The sequence below is a fragment of the Grammomys surdaster genome, unplaced genomic scaffold, assembly GCF_004785775.1.
Source record: "Grammomys surdaster isolate TR1022 unplaced genomic scaffold, NIH_TR_1.0 1162, whole genome shotgun sequence".
NCBI lineage: Eukaryota > Metazoa > Chordata > Mammalia > Rodentia > Muridae > Grammomys > Grammomys surdaster.
Genome location: NW_021605581.1, coordinates 693,953 through 712,189, shown reverse-complemented (window position 1 = coordinate 712,189; position 18,237 = coordinate 693,953). Strand labels below are relative to the sequence as shown.

Here is an 18,237-nt window from a genome sequence, read left to right as displayed (position 1 = left end):
TGTTCTGTTCAGATCTTTTCTTGTGCCAATGAGTTCAAGTCCATTCCCACTTTCTTTCTCGTCTATCAGGTTCAGAGTATCTTGTTTTATGTTGAGGTCTGGAGGTCTGGCTGGCAAAGTTTCCCCTGGCATGGGCAGAGACTGGAGGTATGGGACTGGCAAAACATCGACTCCCTATATTTGTAGAACTTAAACTGGAAGCAGATCCAGAGGCACTGAAGGGAATCACCCCACATATCTGAAAACTGTCGGCCTTGGGAGTCCTTGGGCCATGCCAATCAGCCTGGAACACCCCATTATTGCCTGTGAAAAAGCCAAAGTCAAATGATTACCATCCTGAACAGGACCTGCGGGAAGTTAACCGCAGAGTGATGGACATAAACCCCGTGGTGCCTAATCCTTATACTCTATTAAGCTCTCTACCTCCAGATCGGAAATGGTATTCTGTCTTGGACCTAAAAGATGCTTTCTTCAGCTTACCCCTTGTCGGCTCCTTGTCAGCAGGTCCTGGCGAGAGGAGAGAGATCCCGGTCCAGCCGGGTCTCTCCAGGGCTGAGCAGGATGGTGAATGTCTGTGGCCCAAAGAAACACACCCAGCCGGGAGTCTTGTCAAAGCAGGAACTCAACTTCAATGTAACAACCTCTTGTTTACATAAACTTGGAGCATAGGGAGGAGGAGTTTTGGTGGGGTGAGATGACATAGGGGCCAGGGAAGGGTAACAGAAGGTATGGGGTGACTGACAGGGCCAATGGCAAAGCTCTACATCAGCAACAGTTGAGCAGAGGCAGGGCCAAACAGGTCTCGTTGAGTCACTCCAGTACGGAAGTTACTAAGACAATTCTCAAACTTGAGGCAAACTCTTTGTCCACAAGGCCCAAACCAGGGCTGAAATGGGGCCCAACAACCCCTGGCCCCCAAAAGCCAGAAGTACTTTGCCTTGAATGGCACAATCCTTAAAGAAGGTTTAATGGACAACTCACATGGACCTGTCTGCCTCAAGGCTACAAACATTCACCCACTATATTTGATGAAGCTTTACAAGAAGATCTGAGTACAGGGTCAATAACCCAGATATAACTCTTTAGAAGTACATAGATGACCTTCTGATTGCAGCAGAAACCAAAGAAGGGTGCAAGAAAGGGACCCAGAATCTCTTATAGGCTCTGGGGGACATGGGATATCAGGCATCTGCCAAGAAGGCACAGCCCTGCAAGACTGAGGGTACCTATCTCAGTTATATCCTGAAGGAGGGCCAACAGTGGCTTTCCATGGCAAGAAAAGAGACTGTTCTCAACATCTCCACCCCCCAGAGCCCACAGCAGGTAAGAGAGTTCTTGGGGGCCACAGGCTTTTGCAGACTATGGATTCCAGGTTTCGCTGAAATAGCCAAACCTTTATACGAAGCCACCAGAGAAACCAAAGACTTTGTTTGGATTCAGGATCATCAAAGGGCTTTTGAGAAATTAAAGCAGGCCCTGCTGTCAGCGCCTGCTCTGGGGCTACCAGACATCACCAAGCCATTTCACGTATATGTAGATGAACAGAAAGGAAAGCCAAAGGGTTCCTGACTCGAACTTTGGAACCGTGAAAACGGCCTGTGGCTTATTTGTCAAAGAAATTAGACCCAGTGGCAGCAAGATGGCCACTTTGCCAGCATATTATTGTAGCCACAGCATTACTAGTCAATGATACAGATAAACTGATGTTGGGACAAAATTTAGCCATGACTACCCCCCATGCAATCGAGGAGGTACTCAAACAGCCATGTGACCGATTGCTCAGTAATGCCTGAATGGCTCATTATCAGACTTTACTAATTAACCCTGGCTGAGATACTTTCCAGCCACCTGTTTCCTTGAATCCCACGACCCTTCTCCTGCCCCTGATCTGAAATCCTAGCCCAAGTATACAGCACTCGCCTGACTGGGAGGACTCCGCTCTGCCAGGGGGAGAGCAGACTTGGTTCACAGACAGTTTCATTCCAGAGGGTCAGAGGAGAGCAGGAGCTGCGGTAACCATGGAAACAGAGATAATTTGGGCTCTGTCTCTCACCCAGGTATGTCAGCTCAAAGGACTGAACTTATCATGGGGAAAGGGCTGGCTGTCAACATCCACACAGACTGCCAGTATGCAGTTGCAACTGCTCATGTACATGGAGCCATATACCAGGAGAGAGGCTTCTAACTGCAGAAGGAAAAGTTAACAAAATCAAGGATGAGATCCTACAATTACTTGAATCCCTCTGGCTGCCAAAGAGAGTGGCGGTCATACACTGTCCAGGCCATCAGAAGGGGGCAACTGCAGTGGCCAGAGGTAACAGCTTAGCTGACAAAGATGCCAAGGAGGTGGCCCTAGAAGAAACAGCTGCCTCTGTGTTGGCTGAAACCCTACCAGAGCCACCCAACCCCAACCTACCAGAACACCCAGCCTATACAGAGGAAGAGCTCAAACGGGCCAAAAATCAACCCATGAGCCAGTGTTGAGAGGGCTGGTGGCAGACAGCTGAAGGTAAGCTAATATTACCCACCTCCATGGTGAGATCTATCCTCAGGAAAATCCACAGTCGCTCACATGGGAGTGACAGGATGACTGATGCAGTGAGACAATCAAAGGTGACAGTCAAAGAGATATGCAGGATATTATCCAGAACATAGTGTCAAGTTGCAAAGCTTGCCAATTAACCAACGCCCACAACACTGCCAAACATCCAGGCTCTCGACTGTGAGCTAAGAGACCGAGGGGGGCCTACTGGGAAGTTGGTTTTACAGAGATCAAGCCAGGAAAATATGGCTGCAAGTACCTACTAGTGTTCATGGACACTTTCTCCGGATGGACAGAAGCATTTCCAATGAAGACTGAAACTGCAAAGGTAGTGGCTAAGAAGTTTCTGGAGGCTATCCTGCCCAGGTATGGATTCCCTCATGTGATAGGGTCAGACAATGGACCAGCACTTGTGTCCAAGGTAAGCCAGGATGTAGTGAGATTTATTGGAGAAGATTGGAAATTACATTGTGCATATAGACCCCAAAGTTGAAGACAAGTAGAGAGAATGAACCGAACTTTAAAAGAGACCTTGACCAAATTAGCCTTTGAAACTGGCAGAGATTGGGTTGCTCTTCTTCCCTTTGTCTTGTACTGGGTGCGGAACTCTCCTTACTGGATGGAATTAACCCCTTTGAAATTATGTATGGTGTCCCCCCCGACACACACACCCATTATTCCTAACCTTCAGTTGGTGGCTACTGCAGAACTAGAAGATGATGAATTAATGACTAACGTCAGAGCAACCCAGTGGGTTCATGAGCAGATTTGGCCTACACTGCCTGCCATCTTATAAAGCAGGCCTGGTTCCAGAACCACACCAGTTTTGACCTGGAGACTGGGTCTATGTGAAGAGATTTCACCGGGATGTGCTAGAACCCAGGTGAAAAGGACCCTATGTCGTCTTGCTGAACACGCCAACTGCTGTCAAAGTAGATGGGATCCTGCCACCTGAATACACTGCACTCATGTGAATCCAGCAAATCCCCTCTCCCCAGAGGAGGACTGTCAAACTTCACTGCAGCTGAAGTAGAGAGTTCAAAAGGGCACCAATCCCTTCAAGTTAAAATTAACCTGGTCTTAGGCTAACTGTGTGTACTGCTGATTCCAGCCCATGTCTCCATTTGGAGACCAGAAACCCACACCAGCCCTTTGACCTGACCTGGACAATTGAGAATCCTGAGACCAGTTATCATGCCCAACTGGTCCATACCAAGAGGATACAAGGAACTCCATGGTTTCCAGATTCGATCTTTGATCTGTGACCAGGCTGGCTGATAACTCATGGCCTGACACTAGAGAGACCTTATGAAATCCCCAGGTGTAGGTGGAAGACTTTTTATATATATCCCCGGGGAAAGAGAACTGTTGCATATGTGTGTGGAGGGGGCGGGGGGACGACAATTCTATTGTACCTCTTGGGGCTGTGAAACATCAGTCACGGGGAAATGGGGTATGGAAGGTATCAAAGAAAGACTTCATCATGGTCGCCCAACAGTTTTACTCTGAAGTTTTACTAAAGTTCACCAATAGGGAGAGGCAAGCAAAAGAATGGGAAGCTAGAAAATTGTGGGGTCTCTGACTTCACATTATGGGGGGTGGAGTGAGCAACCCTGGACTTCTTTTCACAGGAGGTGCTGTTCTCCCAGTCAACCCCCCATAGAAATCTTCAGCCCCTGAGCTGGGCAGTGGTGGCGCACGCCTTTAATCCCAGCACTTGGGAGGCAAAGGCAGGTGGATTTCTGAGTTCGAGGCCAGCCTGGTCTACAGAGTTCCAGGACAGCCAAGGCTATACAGAGAGACCCTGTCTCAAAAACAAAAAACAAAAAAACAAAAAAACAAAAAAAACAAACAAACAAAAAAAGAAATCTTCAGCCCCAGAACTTTTCTTGAATCACACAGAGCCTGTAAACCTCCTCTGGTCAATGATGCTAAAGACCTTCCAAATTCTGAATGTCTCTCAGCCAGAGTTAACCACCTCTTGTTGGTTATGTTATAATGCTGAACCCCCTTTTTATGAAGGCATTGGATTAATATCCCAGTACGATGAGACTGAGAAAGACACTGCCTGTAGATAGTCCCAGGGAGGCCCTGCCTTGACTCTGCAGACCATATGGGGCAAGGCCCATGCCTGGGAAAAGTTCCCCCGTCACACCAACATCTCTGTAACTGAACAATACCTGCTGTACATTCCAAATGGGTTATCTTCCCTACCCTACACCCCGAACAAGCATAGTGGGCTTTCTTGACGGGGCTGACTCCATGTGTACACAGGAAGGTCCTGAATTCCTCTACCACAAAGGAGTTTTGCATTCTGGTCCAGTTAGTGTTCCGCATAACCTATTATTCAGAAAAAGTGGTGCTAAAGAGCCTAGCAGGACATGTTGGGGGAGACCTCATGAAACAGAAAAGAGAACCTATCTCTCTGACCTTAGCTGTAATTCTAGGAGCAGGACTCACTGGAGCCTGTACTGGGATAGCTGCACTGATGTTACAGGAAAAAAGCTACAATAGCTTAAAAGCAGACACAGATGAAGACATCCGATGCCTAGAAAAATCCATCTTGCACCTAGAGCACAATGTAGATTCTCTGGCTGAGGTAGTGCTACAAAATAGATGGGGCTAGACCTAATATTCCTACCACAAGGAGGATTATGTGCTGCTCTACAAGAGTAATGTTATTTCTATGTCAGTCATTCTGGAGTCATTAGAGAGTCACTAGCTAAGGTTAGGAAAAATATAGACAGACATCAAAGAGAACGAGAAAATTTCAAAAGTTGGTATCATTCGCTGTTTGATTCTTCCCCCTGGCTGACCACCCTCATCTCCATGATTACAGGACCCTTGATTGTCATTTTACTGCTGCTCTGTTTCGGGCCGTGCATAAGTAACAAGCTTTTGCAGTATATGAAGCAGAGAGTAGGAACTATTCAGCTGATGGTAATGAGATCCCAGTATCAGTCAGCCAACAAGGACAATTTAGACTTTTAGTGACTCCAAGATTGACCTCTAAAGTCACTAGCAGAGCGGGGTGGGGTGGGGTGGGGAATGAGGAGGCTGGGCAGCCAGCCTCCACACTCTCTCTACACGCAAAGCTTCCCCTCACCTCAGCACTCCCTCACCCCTCACAAAGTTTCCTCTCACCCCCTTGCTCCATAATGGCACTCCCTAATGAAACTCCCTCCCAGGAATGGCAAATGCCAGCTTGAGAACAGATAAACAGCAACAACTCCCAGCCCCCCATGTTGCACCCTCTCTGATGGATAGCTAAGCACTCCCCAGTGCAGGTGGCCCCTGTCCTTGGGAAAAGCAAAAAAACCCCCACACATCCTTAGGGAGATAAAGGCCATACTTGACCAGTTTGTGAAAACACTAGTCTCTGATAGTACCCTAAAGACCAAAAGACCTTCCCTCCCCAATTGTGCGACCCCGCCTGGCACCTAAACAAATGGTATTGTGTTTGAGAATGACTTCCCTTATCATTTTCCTTGTCATGTAACCCTGAAACACCAGAATCTGCTTGTGTATAAATGCCCTGAGACCCTAGACGTGGGACCACAATCCTGCCCTGCACAGTGGGAATGGATTGCGATCCAAACCAGGTTTGCATTTTTCATAGACTCTTTCTGTCTCACTACATCGGATGAGCAGTTCTTTGAGCTCTTCTGGGGATCCTGAGATCTGGGCATAAGAGATTTACTGGAGAGGAGGGATAGGCAAGGATAATGCAGTTAGCCTCCTGCTTCCCACCGGAGAAGCCTGGGAGTACCTACTGCAGCTGGGGGCTGGGATAAAGCAATGAGTGAGGGGAGGGAAGTTAAGATGGCAAGATATGTGTGATCCACTTAAGAGAGGGGCAGTGGGGGATGAGAGGCCTCACAGGAGGCCTGCTGCAGTCAGGGTGAGCCTAGAGGACTGGCTTTGGAAGAGCAAAGGGAGAAGAGCTGTGCTTAGCCAGCCTGCTTCCTTGGCTGGAGTCCTTATTTGGTACTTTGAAAGCACACTTACATGAAGCTTAAAAGAATTTTTAAAATGTAACCCATTTCCGTTATTGCATTACATTATTGCTTTGAACTCTCCCATCTACAGGTTAAATTTCCACCTGAGATATACTATAAAATTTTTACTCACAGACATATTGAAGATCTGTGTGCTAACAGCCCTAGAGATTACACAAAGCTTCCTGCAAGATGCACAGCTCATAACAAAGATGATCCCCCTCAGGTCGAGGACAACAGCGGTTGGTATCGCCGTGTGGAGAACAACGGCTGGAGGCCTGTTTCCTACAGAGTAAGAAGATGGAGACAGCATTCATCTTTAGCTTAGAGATTTAGAAGTTCATCTCGTGTTCGAAAATTAATCTTGAATTTTAAAAAGAATAATTGTAATTTAATTGGAAAAAATGGCTTAACTTAGCTATTCTGGGGTTGTTCATTTAAGGATAACAATTTATCTTTTTATTTATTTAAATTAATTATTTGTGTGTGTGTGTGTGTGTGTGTGTGTGTGTGTGTATGTGTGTGTGTAAATGATGTGTGTGTAAGCATGGGCAATTATGTGCTCCAGTGTTCATGTGGAGGTCAGAGGACCACTTGTGGGAGTTGGTTTTCTCCTTCCACTATGAGTTCCTAAGCTCATACCTGTCACCAGATTTCAGTGGTATTTTTACACAACGAGCCATCTTGCTGCCTTTCTTACATTTATCTTTTATCTTTAATCAGTGATAGATTATTTCTCTGATGCAGATGAAATGAGCCAATTTAAAACAGATTAGATTATATTAAAGGCAGGTTTATTGGGAAGCTATTCTTGGGTGGGCCAGTTCACTGTCCCCTAGGACCAAGGTCAGAGAAGTCACCGTGTAGAAAGAGTGGGTAAGGGTGGGGGGGGCATACATGCAGTGAGAGAAGAGAAGAGAGGAGGGGAGGGGATGGGAGGAGGGGAGGGGAGGAAAGAGAAGAAAAGAGAAGACTAGAGAAGAGAAGAGAAAGAGAAGAGAAAGAGAGGAGGCAGAGGAGGAGGAGAGAGAAAGAGGGGGGAGAGAGAGGAGAGACCGAGACTAAGAGAGAGAGAGACTGACCAAAATATCTGGATTATATAGGGAGGAGCCTCAGGGGGAAGGGCAGCCCAGCACCTGGGCTAGAAAGTTCAGGGTTGGGGCAGGGTATGCCAGGTAGAGTCTGAGGGATGCTGGGAGAACCTGGAAGCCAGGTCTGCTTTGGTATCTAAAATATGCACCTCAAGCTAGGCCATGTTCATTTACTCTCTGCTAACCATATACTGAAAACACAGATTATAGAATGCTATATACTTATATACCAAATGATTAAATATTTCAGATGTTTAACATGATCAAGGTGGGAATACGCTCATTTAGTACTTTGTTACACGTCTGTCACAAGTTAGCCTAGTTCCAGACGCCAAGAACAGTGGGAAGAAGACACACAGCTCCTTCCTTCACAGAGGATGCCTGTACCTAGAGATAGTCAAGTAGGCAGGATGCTTTAGTAGTGCAGTCTGGTAAGTGATTAAACAGGGCAAAGTATTGGGAAACAGCAAATGCTGTCTTACTGTGTAGTACTTGTATTGTGGGGAGAGTGGATAAATTGGAACTGGGAAAACAATCAGCTAGGAGGACATAGTACAGGCACTTCTCCTGATCTGCGTGGATATAATCCTTGAGGATTAGAGTCCTAAAAAGCCAGCAGTACTAGGAGGGATGAGGTATGTTCAGGTCAGATGAGACAGACATGCTGAGAATAGGTTTACTGTCCATTCATTCATCAAGAACTGAGGGAATACTTCAGAACACGAGGAGTTTGTCAGTGTTGCTGTGATTGTGGAATGACCTTGAAGATGTCTGTCTTCTCTTCTGCTCCTTCCTCTTGTGCACATTCCTAGCAACACATCAAAGTTCTTGCCTAGAGAGAGTTAGTGTTAACCAGTATTTAAATTCTGTATATTCTCACCTTCACTCTGCCACAGTTTTGGATGTCATCTGCAAATGAAGAGTTGGGCAGCACAAAGGAAAGCGAATTTCATTTCTCTAAACTGAAGAGAAAGCAAGATCTGGAGAAGAAAAGAAAAGTTAAAAAAATTGAGTGGATGAGACAAATGTAAGTGGATGACTCAGTCTTATTAAAGAAATATATGGTATTTTTGAGGAAAACAAACAGAATTGAGTAAGGCTTGCAGAGCAATTGCAACCAGAAGATTGTGACTGGCATAAAAGCAGAGGTGACTGGGGTCCAGACCACAGAACTGAGAAATAGACCCACACATACACTGTGAGTCAATTTAAAACAAAACAACAACAACAACAAAAAGGTGCATGGTTTATTTTCTGCTGCTGTGATAAGGTGGTCAGGCCACAGCAACTGAAAGGAGGAAGGATTTATTTTAGCTCGGAGGTTATATATTCCATCACTAAGGAATATCATGGCCAGAAGTCAAGCATCACTTGGAGTAGAACCCATGGAGGAATGCTGCGTGCTGGCTCATCCTTAGCTCAGGACCACCTGCCATAGAACAGAGTGGAACAGGACTGTCTGGGTCTTCCTACATCAATTAACAATCAAGACAACCCTCCCCCCATTCATATCCATAGGCCAGTCTGCTTTAGACAATTGCAGGTGATTAGGACAGTGACTAAGGGATTCAATTTAGAAAAGATACTCTATATTTTTGATTGGGAAATAAGTTTGCTTACATTCAATATTATTACTAGTAAGAATTTTCTCCTGACTTTTGTTGTTTCTCAGTTGTTATATGGCCATTGTTTATCTTGATGGTTTGGAGGCTTTTCAGTAATCAGAGAGTTGCAGTTTTTCTTTTAAAGATTGGTGAGGGTTCTGTTTTCTTTTTCAGGTCCCTGGCATTTATTGGGCTTTCACAGGAGATGCAGGTCTTCCCTGAGCTTTTCTTGTAGGTCAGGTCTAGTGCTGAGGTGGTGAGTTCCCTGAGCTCTTGCTTCTCTCAGCAAGTCTTTGTCTTACAGAACTCTGTTCATACTGTCCTTCATCTCACCGAAATCCTCAAATGCTTGACTTACAAGCATGAGCTGTCTATCACACCCGGCTTTATGTGTGACAGATTCTATCAGGGCCATTGGGCCTCTGTATCTACATGGCCACATCTTTCCCCAGGTTGGAGACATTTGATTGACAAGGTTCTGTGTCTTTCTGTCTTCTTGTAGCAATTCAAAATGTTATACCACTGCCATGTCTCTCATAGTTTTTCTTCATCCCCCCCCTCCATGTCTAAGATATTACAAAAGATCCATCTTTATGTTTATATTTTTTCTCCTGGTTTAATGTGACAGTGAAGCTGTCAATGGCATATTTAATTCGAATTAGTGAATTCCTCACTTGGAGGATTATTTTTTTCATGATCTGTATCTGCTAAAAGTTTCATTTATAAATTGCCCCAGTTTCATTGAATTTTTTGTATGTAATTCTCCTATATCTCCTGAGTTCCCTTGGATTTGTTAAACATTTAATAGGCATTTCATTAGCTTTTTGTTTGTTTGTTTGTTTTGTTTTTAAAGTCTGTGGTTAGAGTTCTGTTCCCTTGGAAGCTTCACGTTACTTTTTCTCTGTATTTCTGTGTCTACACCTGGTGGATCAGTTGGGTTAACTTTATAAACTGGCTCCTGGAGTTAAAAAGCGATCTCCCTGAACTTGTCTCTTTGAATATTGGCCTGGCAAAGAACACTGGCTTTGTTCCCAGTTGGCCACAGACATAAACTCTAGCAGTGGAGCTGAAGGAGTCCATTTCCCTCTGTCTGTCATGGTGGGTGGCAGTATGGAGCCACCCAAATGGCTATGTTGGTATACTAGGTTCCCAGCACACTGACTGCTGTGGGTGCCAGGAATGAGGAGCATAGTGGGATTACTATTTCCTCAGGCACTGAGGGTGCAAAGCATCATTCATGTCCTTTCATTCCAGATGAAGGCCTTCTCTAGGCATTTCTTGTAGCTTAGCCTAGTAATGATGACAAAGTCTGGCGCTGCTGAAACATTTGTCTTCTCAGTGAAATTCTATGTTCTGTGTTTTTAATAATGATTACTGATGTCTCCCTCTTTGTGCTTGGAGGGAACAATGACCTAAAAGTAGTGCCTAAAATAGTATCAGACAGAAGGAGGGTGTGGTGAGTCAGATTTGAATGCCATCTTCCCCCATTTTTACTACTCTCATGATCTTGAACAATTCCTTAACTCCTCCAAGTCTCACTTGTTTATATAAAGACAAAACAACCACCACAAATGGCTGACATTTAAAAGAAAAACAAGAAAATGATGCAGTGTATCTATACAAAGATGTGAATAAATAAACCTCCTCTCCCTTCCTACCTGCCGATAGCCTCCTGACCTTATAGAAGTCACCCAATTCCTCCTGGATTTATTCCCTCACCTGTAAAATGAGAGAGCTAGCTTAGTCCCTGAGATTCTTCTGCTCATAGCTTGATGTAGATTTTCTTTGTATCTGAAACTTATGCCAGGTAAGTAAGTGAAGTCTTTTTGGGTAGTGATTAAATTGCCCCAGGGATATTCTATCATGCTGGTCTTAGTTTAGAAGTATATAGACCAAAAACTTAATTTATAATTTAAATATATAGTATAAATCACAAGGCCACTTATCAATTGTATCTACCTCTAATAACTCATTGCAATGAATGTATGTCACTTCTTTGCCTTGATTTAGGTACTACATGGGAAACCTGGAGGCCAAGGCAACAGATCATGAGACTCTAGGTCTAATTCACAAAGCAACAAAAGGCCTAATCAAGAGTATTGAAGATGGTGGAGTGGATTCTGTGATGGAATGGGAAGTAGATGAAGTGCTGAACTGGACAAATACACTCAACTTTGATGAGTAAGTACAGAGCAATTCTTAGGGGACAAAGCCTTGTATTTTCCTTTCTAAAATTTTCTGTTCATAGGTTGAACCTTGGTGTTATGAACATTGTTAGACTTTGGTGTGCAGCTTAGAACAGACAACACCAGACCAAATGGTTCGGGGTGGGGGGGTGTTATTCAGGGCAAAGAGCAAAGGTGGGGGGAGAGAAATGGGAGAAGATGGAGGAGAAAGAGAGCAAGGTCAGGGAGTTCTGCCTATTTATATGGGTGGTGAGGTAGCCAGGTAGATTCTGGGAGTGTATGGCAGCTGCCTTGGCAACAATGTAGGGTCACCTCAGTCACCTAGATGTGATGTCACTGAGTTCGGGCCTGATACCAACATACTGCCCTTTTTCTTATTATAAAGAGAAGAAAAAAAGTGGGGGAGCCAATGGTGAAAGGGGAGTGGGGCGCCTTGTCTTTTAAAGTACTTCCTGCTGTGTAGGGGCGTAGTCCGTTGTGGGGAGCAGCTGGCTTTCACCATCAGGGTCCACCCTGTAGATGTGTGTATCAGGTTCCTCTGTGGACAGTGGCTGGCAATTCTATAACAGGAGCTGATTAATAAATTGGTTAGAAATAATAACACCAGTAGGATGGCTAAAAAGGGTGTTACAAAGAGGGTATCTGCTTTTATATGGGTTTTCAAAAATCTCAGAACTGGAGGTCTCACATTCCCTAAAAACGGCATTCTTCTTGGAGGAATTGTCAAAGACCATCGTTTTAGCTGTCAGGACATCTAGCACTCGTCAGTTCTGAAGCATCACAGCTGGAATCCCGCGGGTCTTGTATATAGAAATGAGTGTCTTCCAGTGTTGGTAGAAGAAATGGTTGGTCCGTGAACCTAGCATATGTACCTGACAAGACCAATATGGGCAGCCCCCATAATCGTCTGGTCAGTTTCTACAATAATCTTCTATCTGGGCAAAGAGAAAGCAAGTATAGAGAACATAATATTTAGATGGGATAACAGATATAGGAATGATGGCAATTTGGATTGGTTCTTGGCATCCGGCTATGGAACGGTTTCCTGACCCTGTTTGGAAAGACTGTTTGTTATCTGTGGGTGTCTCTTGAACCTCAAACATCCAGATGTAAGGGCTGACCTGGATAGAAACAAACACCAGGAGAAGGACAAGAAACACATGTCTAATCCAGTGAGGTCGAGCTCGGCTACCGGAGTGGAGTCTCATTTTCTGGGATTGAGGACAAGGTGGGTGTTTTCAATGTCCTCTGGAGCTTAATAGAGCACGGTCCTGTTAGGGTCGACATGTATGAAGAAGAGTTGACTTTAGATGGAGGGATGAAAGGCTTGAGGTGAGGCAAGTGGACTCAATGAGGGAGTCCTTCAAGTTTAGCAGCTGTAGGGGTCACAAGAATTACCTTAAAGGGGCCCTGCCATTTGGGTGAGGGGTCAGAGCCAATGATCTGGAGGGGAGAGAGGAACTTGGTCTCCAATGTTGACAGGCAGTGGACAGGAGACAGTGTGTGGTCAAGGTAGATGGTGGTCAGCAAAGTTCCACAAGAGAGAGCAGACGTGGCAAAGTAATGGGGTGATCAGATGTTCTTGGAGGGAAGAGCATTTAGGTGAAAGACCAGGAGTTAGAACTGGACTTCCATACATGAGTTCAAAGGGTGAGATGAGGAGAGGCCGCTTGGGGAGAGCTTGTAGCCTGAAAAGAGCCAGAAGTAGGAGTTTTACCCAGTCAAGGTGAAGTTCCTGTGACAGCTTGACAAGAGTGGTTTCTAAAGAGCAGTTAGTTCTCTCTACTTTACCTGAAGATTGAGGGTGATAGGGCATGCCAGGGGATGTCTAGAGCCTTAGATAGAATCTGAGAAATTTGGGAAGTAAATTCAGGACCATTGTCTGACTGAAAGGAGGGTGGGATACCAAATCAGGGGATGATCTCCCTGAGGAGGAGATCAGAGACTGTCTGAGCCCTTTTGTTAGTTGTGGGTAAAGCCTCTACCCAGCCTGAGAATGTGTCCACCAAGACCAGGAGGCACTTGGCACGTTTGACAGCAGGCATGTGGGTAAAGTCTAGTTGCCAGTCAGTTCCAGGAAGGGAACCTCTAGCCTGAAGGGTAGGAAAGGGGGTGCTACAATACCTCGAGTTGGGATCTGACATCTGACAGATTTTTCAAGAAGCAGTGATAGATTTTAAGAAACTTAAGTCCTCAGGAGTAGGCTGTAGGTAGGTCTTAACAAAATAAGACAATGCTTGGCTGTTAGGATGAAAGAGTTGGTGAAGATAGGACAGAGTTTGATGAGTGTCAGGGGATGCAGGTGGGGATGTGGGTTGTAGTGTAAGAATCTCCTGGGGAGGGTGAGATGAGTCTAGGCCCCTAAGGGCCGCAACTCTAGCTGCCTCATCCGCTCGGTCGTTTCCCTTGGAGACAATAGAGTCATCCGTCCAATGAGATCTGCAGTGGACAATCCCAATAGCTGTGGGGAGATGGGAGGCCTTTAACATGGCCATAATCTGGTTTGATTAGTTACTGATCCTCCTTTTGTGGTAAGTAACCCGCACTCCTTTCAGATAGCAGCATGGGACAGGAGGATATGGAAAGCATATTTGGAATCTGTGTATATGTTGAGGGATTGTCGTTGTGCCAGCTGGAAGGCCTGTTGGTTGGTGGTATGAACAGGAAGGGCCTGTGCCTCCACCACCTTGGTGTCTGACACTATGGCATAGCCAGTTTTCCTGACCCCTTCATGTAGAAAGGAGCTTCCATCTGTATTCCAGGTAAAAGTGGCTTGAGGCAATTTGCCCTCCTGTATGTGTGAAGGATGAGGTAATAGTTCCTCTAAGGTTTCAGCGCAGGAGTGAGATAGGGAGTAGTCAGTATTAGGTCAAGGAAGAAGATTGGAAATATTAAGAGGTGGGCATGATTAAAAGGTGAGGGTGGAGTCTTCTATTAGAGCTACCTGAAGAGAAAGAACCCTGGAGGGAGGTAGAGTCTGTAAGCCTTTATAAGTTAGGAGCTGTGACAGGTTGTGAGAAGAGAGGACAGTTATAGGTGATCCCAGGGTTAGTTTTTTTGACTCTCAAATAAGGAGTTCAGCAGCTGCTAAGGTACAAATACAAGGTGCCCATCCCTGGATGGTTGGATCTAGTCTTTTTGACAAGTATGCTATGGGTGCAAAAAGGAAGGAGCTTCCATCTGTATACCAGGTAAAAGTGGCTTGAGGCAATTTGCCCTCCTGTATGTGTGAAGGATGAGGTAATAGTTCCTTTAAGGTTTCAGTGCAGGAGTGAGATAGGGAGTAGTCAGTATTAGGTCGAGGAAGAAGATTGGAAATATTAAGAGGTAATCCCTCCTTTTCAGTTACATAGAAGGAAAAAAGATGAGTCAGGTCAGGGAGATGTAAGGCTGGGGCCCTAAGGAGAGCCTGTTGGAGCCTTTGAAAGGGCTTAGTAACAGATTTGAGAAGAGTTTTGTGGGTGGGGCCTAATGCTGCTTCATATAAGGAACGAGAAAGTAGGGAAAATGAAGGAACCCAGGAACACAAAAAGCTAGCCAGTCCTAGGAATGATAAAATCTCTTCCTTTGTAGAAGGAACAGTTAGAGACTGAATCAGATTCTTTCTACCTAAGGTAATAGCCTTGTGGGTTGGGGTACTTGTTAGTCCCAAATAAGTGACCTGAGGAGTGGAGAGTTGGACTTTAGAAGGTGAGACCCTGTAGCCCTGACTGGAAAGGAAATTTAGAAGAGCAGCTGTGTCAGCTTGGCTAATTTCTAGAGAGGGACTACAAAGAAGGACATCATCTACGTAAAGTACAACCTTAGATCTAGGGAGAGATAAAGAGATTAAGTCAGAAGCCAAGGCCTGGTCAAACAGATGTGGGCTGTCCCAGAATCCCTGAGGTAGAACAGTCCAGGTAAGTTGAGTAGAAAAGTGGGTGTCAGGATCTGTCCAGGTAAAGTCAAATATGTCCTGTTACTGGGTGTCTAGAGGGATAGAGAAAAATGCATCCTTGAGATCTAGGACTGAAAAATGAGAAGTCCCTGAGGGGATAGTAGAGAGAAGCGTATAAGGATTAGCTACAACAGGATGGAGGGGAACCACTTCGGAGTTAATGAGCCTGAGGTCTTGAACCAGTCAATAGGTACCATTAGGTTTCTTAACTGCCAGTATAGGGGTGTTAAAGGGGGAAGAGGTGGGGTGAAGGATTTTTTTCCTTAAGAAGTCAGAAATGATAGGCTTAAGTCCCCTGAGGCTCTGGAGAGAGAGAGAGAGAGAGAGAGAGAGAGAGAGAGAGAGAGAGAGAGTATTGAGCTTGGGTGATATACCTGGTAGAGTCCAGTAACTGGATGACAACAGGAGAATGATCTTTAGCAACAGAGGGGTTCTGGACGTCCCGAACTCGGAGGTCTACCTGAGAAGCTGGTAAGGGAAATAACATGTTAGTGTTAGTAGGTTGACTGGCTAGAAGGAGGAGCAGAGGAACTGCTGGCAAGCTTGGGCTTAAGTGAATTGGTGGAGCAAAGGAAATAGAGGCTCCCAACTTAGCTAAAATATCCCTTCCCAATAAGGGGACAGGACATGTAGGCACTACCAAAAAGAAATGGGTGAGAGGTACACCCCTTAAAAATGCAACTAAGTGTGGGGGTCTGGTGAGGAAGGTAAGGTTGTCCTCCTACTCCGAAAACATAGGAAAACATGAAGGTGAGGTAGGTCCCCAAAACTCCATCAGGACTGAGTACGTGGCCCAAGTGTCCAAGAGGAAGGAGATGGGTCTTCCACACATCATATCTACCCGGGGCTCCCTGCTAGTGATAGGCATGGTTGGGTTGAGAGAGCTCGGGCCCCTTCAGTCCTCTATAGCCAAGCCTAGAAGGTTAGCTGAAGGGTTTTCTGGGAGCGATGTCCCTCTGTTCTGAGTGACATGAGGGCAATTGACATCCCAATATCCCTTCTGATGGCACTGAGGACATGGTACCCTTGGCTTGCTGGGGTTGGGGCAAGCCTTTGCCCAATAATGATGTTGGCCACATTTATAGCAGGGGCCAGGTGGTCCCTGAGCCTTCAAAGACCAGGAGTCTGGGGTAGTGGCTGAGGCTGGTCGGATAGACTTTGCCAGCATGAGGTATTTTTGTTTTCGGGCTTTCTCATTTCTCTCATGGCCTTGAAGGCCAACGCCAAGACTTCTGCCTGTGGAGTTAGGGATCACCTCTCCAATCGCCTAAGTTTACCTTTTATGTTGGGGGAGCTCTGGGAAAAAATGTAGGTCATCAGAAGTTGCTTATCTTCTGGATTTTCAGGGTTCAAATTAGTATACTGCAATTAAGCCTCTGTAAGGTGTTCTAAAAACTAAGATGGGTTTTCCTGTTTGTCCTGGACAACCTCTTGGAGTTTCTCAAAGTTTACTGGCTTTAACACTGCCTTTCTTAGGCCTGCCAAAAGACATGTTATAAATCTATCTTTGGCTAAGACAGCACCTGCAGAATTATAATTCCATTGAGGATCCTAGTCAGGAACTGCCTCAGATCCGATTGGATATGTTCCGTCTGTTTGATGAATCTGATCTGCATGCATTTTTGCCTCTTCCCAAACTTACTTGCGTTCATCAGGAAGCAAATGGTTAGTGAGAATCATATGAACATCATGGAAAGTCAAGCTATAAGATTGAGTGATGTACTGGAACTCTTTGATAAAGGCAGAGGAGTTAGAGGTATAAGAACCCAATCTGCTCTCTATTTGAGAAAGTTCACTCAGTGAGAAAGGGACATGTACTCTGACCAGACCATCAACGCAAATCGCGTGGCTTTGGTCCTGAACGGGGTTACAGCAGCTGGTGACTGGCAGGAGCTGCCCAGCTGGACACAGTACCCGAAGTATTCGGTCTCGGCCCAAATGCACCAGTGTTAGACTTTGGCTCGCAGCTTAGAACAGACAACACCAGATCAAACAGTTCCATTGGGGGTGGGGGGTATTCAGGGCAAAGGGCAAAGGCGGGTGGGGGGGGGGAGAAATGGGAAAAGATGGAGGAGAAAGAGTCAGGGAGTTCTGCCCGTTTTATATGGGTGGTGACATAGCCTTTTCCCAGGTAAAGGTGAGGTAGCCAGGTGGATTCTGGGAGTGTATGGTGGTTGCCTTGGCAACAATGTAGGGTCACCTCGGTCGCCTAGATGTGATGTCACTGAGTTCGGGCCTGATACCAACAAATATAGCCTTCAAAAATAGAATTGTCTCAACAGAAAAGGAAAAAGCGGTTTTGAGAGAAAAAAAAAAGAATACACTTCAGCAGCTATGTCTAGCTAATTCTATTTTGTTTTACTTTGGGACTTAGAAACAAGCCTAAGACCATACAATTAATAATGTAAAGAATAGCTTATGCCCTAGTCATTTTAGATATTAAAAAACTGTGTCAATAACATAAATGGCTATTGAAAGGTATCATTAGAATTTTGTGTAGTGGAAATTAGGCTGTTCAATACAGTCAAGTAAGTGCCATTCAAAAGCTCAGTGGGGACCACTTCAAATGAGCAGCATGGCTCCTAAGGAGTGTTAGCAAGAGCGCTGGCTGAGAATGAGCCTTCACACCGGCTGGCAGGAGTGTGCAGTGGCTCAGTCACTTGGGAAAATGGCTGGAGTTTCTCCAGTGTTGCAATATAACCCAGCAATTCCACTCCAACGTGGGTATAAAGAAGAATGAAAATGTATGTCCACACAAAAACTCGTCTGAATGTTAACGAGAAACATTTTATAATGAGGAAAACATGAGCAGCAACCCTGATCATGTCCATCAGTTGATTAGACAAGTTAAATGCAGCATGTCCACATAATGTAGTATT

General features: G+C 45.3%; 1 protein-coding gene across 2 annotated transcripts in view; it reads left to right on the top strand.

Moving 5' to 3' along the window:
- Positions 1 to 18,237, top strand: part of Poglut3 (protein O-glucosyltransferase 3) — a 59,434-nt gene that overhangs the window by 34,111 nt on the left and 7,086 nt on the right. For both annotated transcript variants that reach the window (XM_028783626.1, XM_028783624.1), the window contains 3 exons: positions 6,632 to 6,832; positions 8,528 to 8,658; positions 11,246 to 11,416. In XM_028783626.1, coding sequence (XP_028639459.1) covers positions 6,632 to 6,832; positions 8,528 to 8,658; positions 11,246 to 11,416 — 503 coding nt within the window. The remainder of the gene's footprint in view (positions 1 to 6,631; positions 6,833 to 8,527; positions 8,659 to 11,245; positions 11,417 to 18,237) is intronic.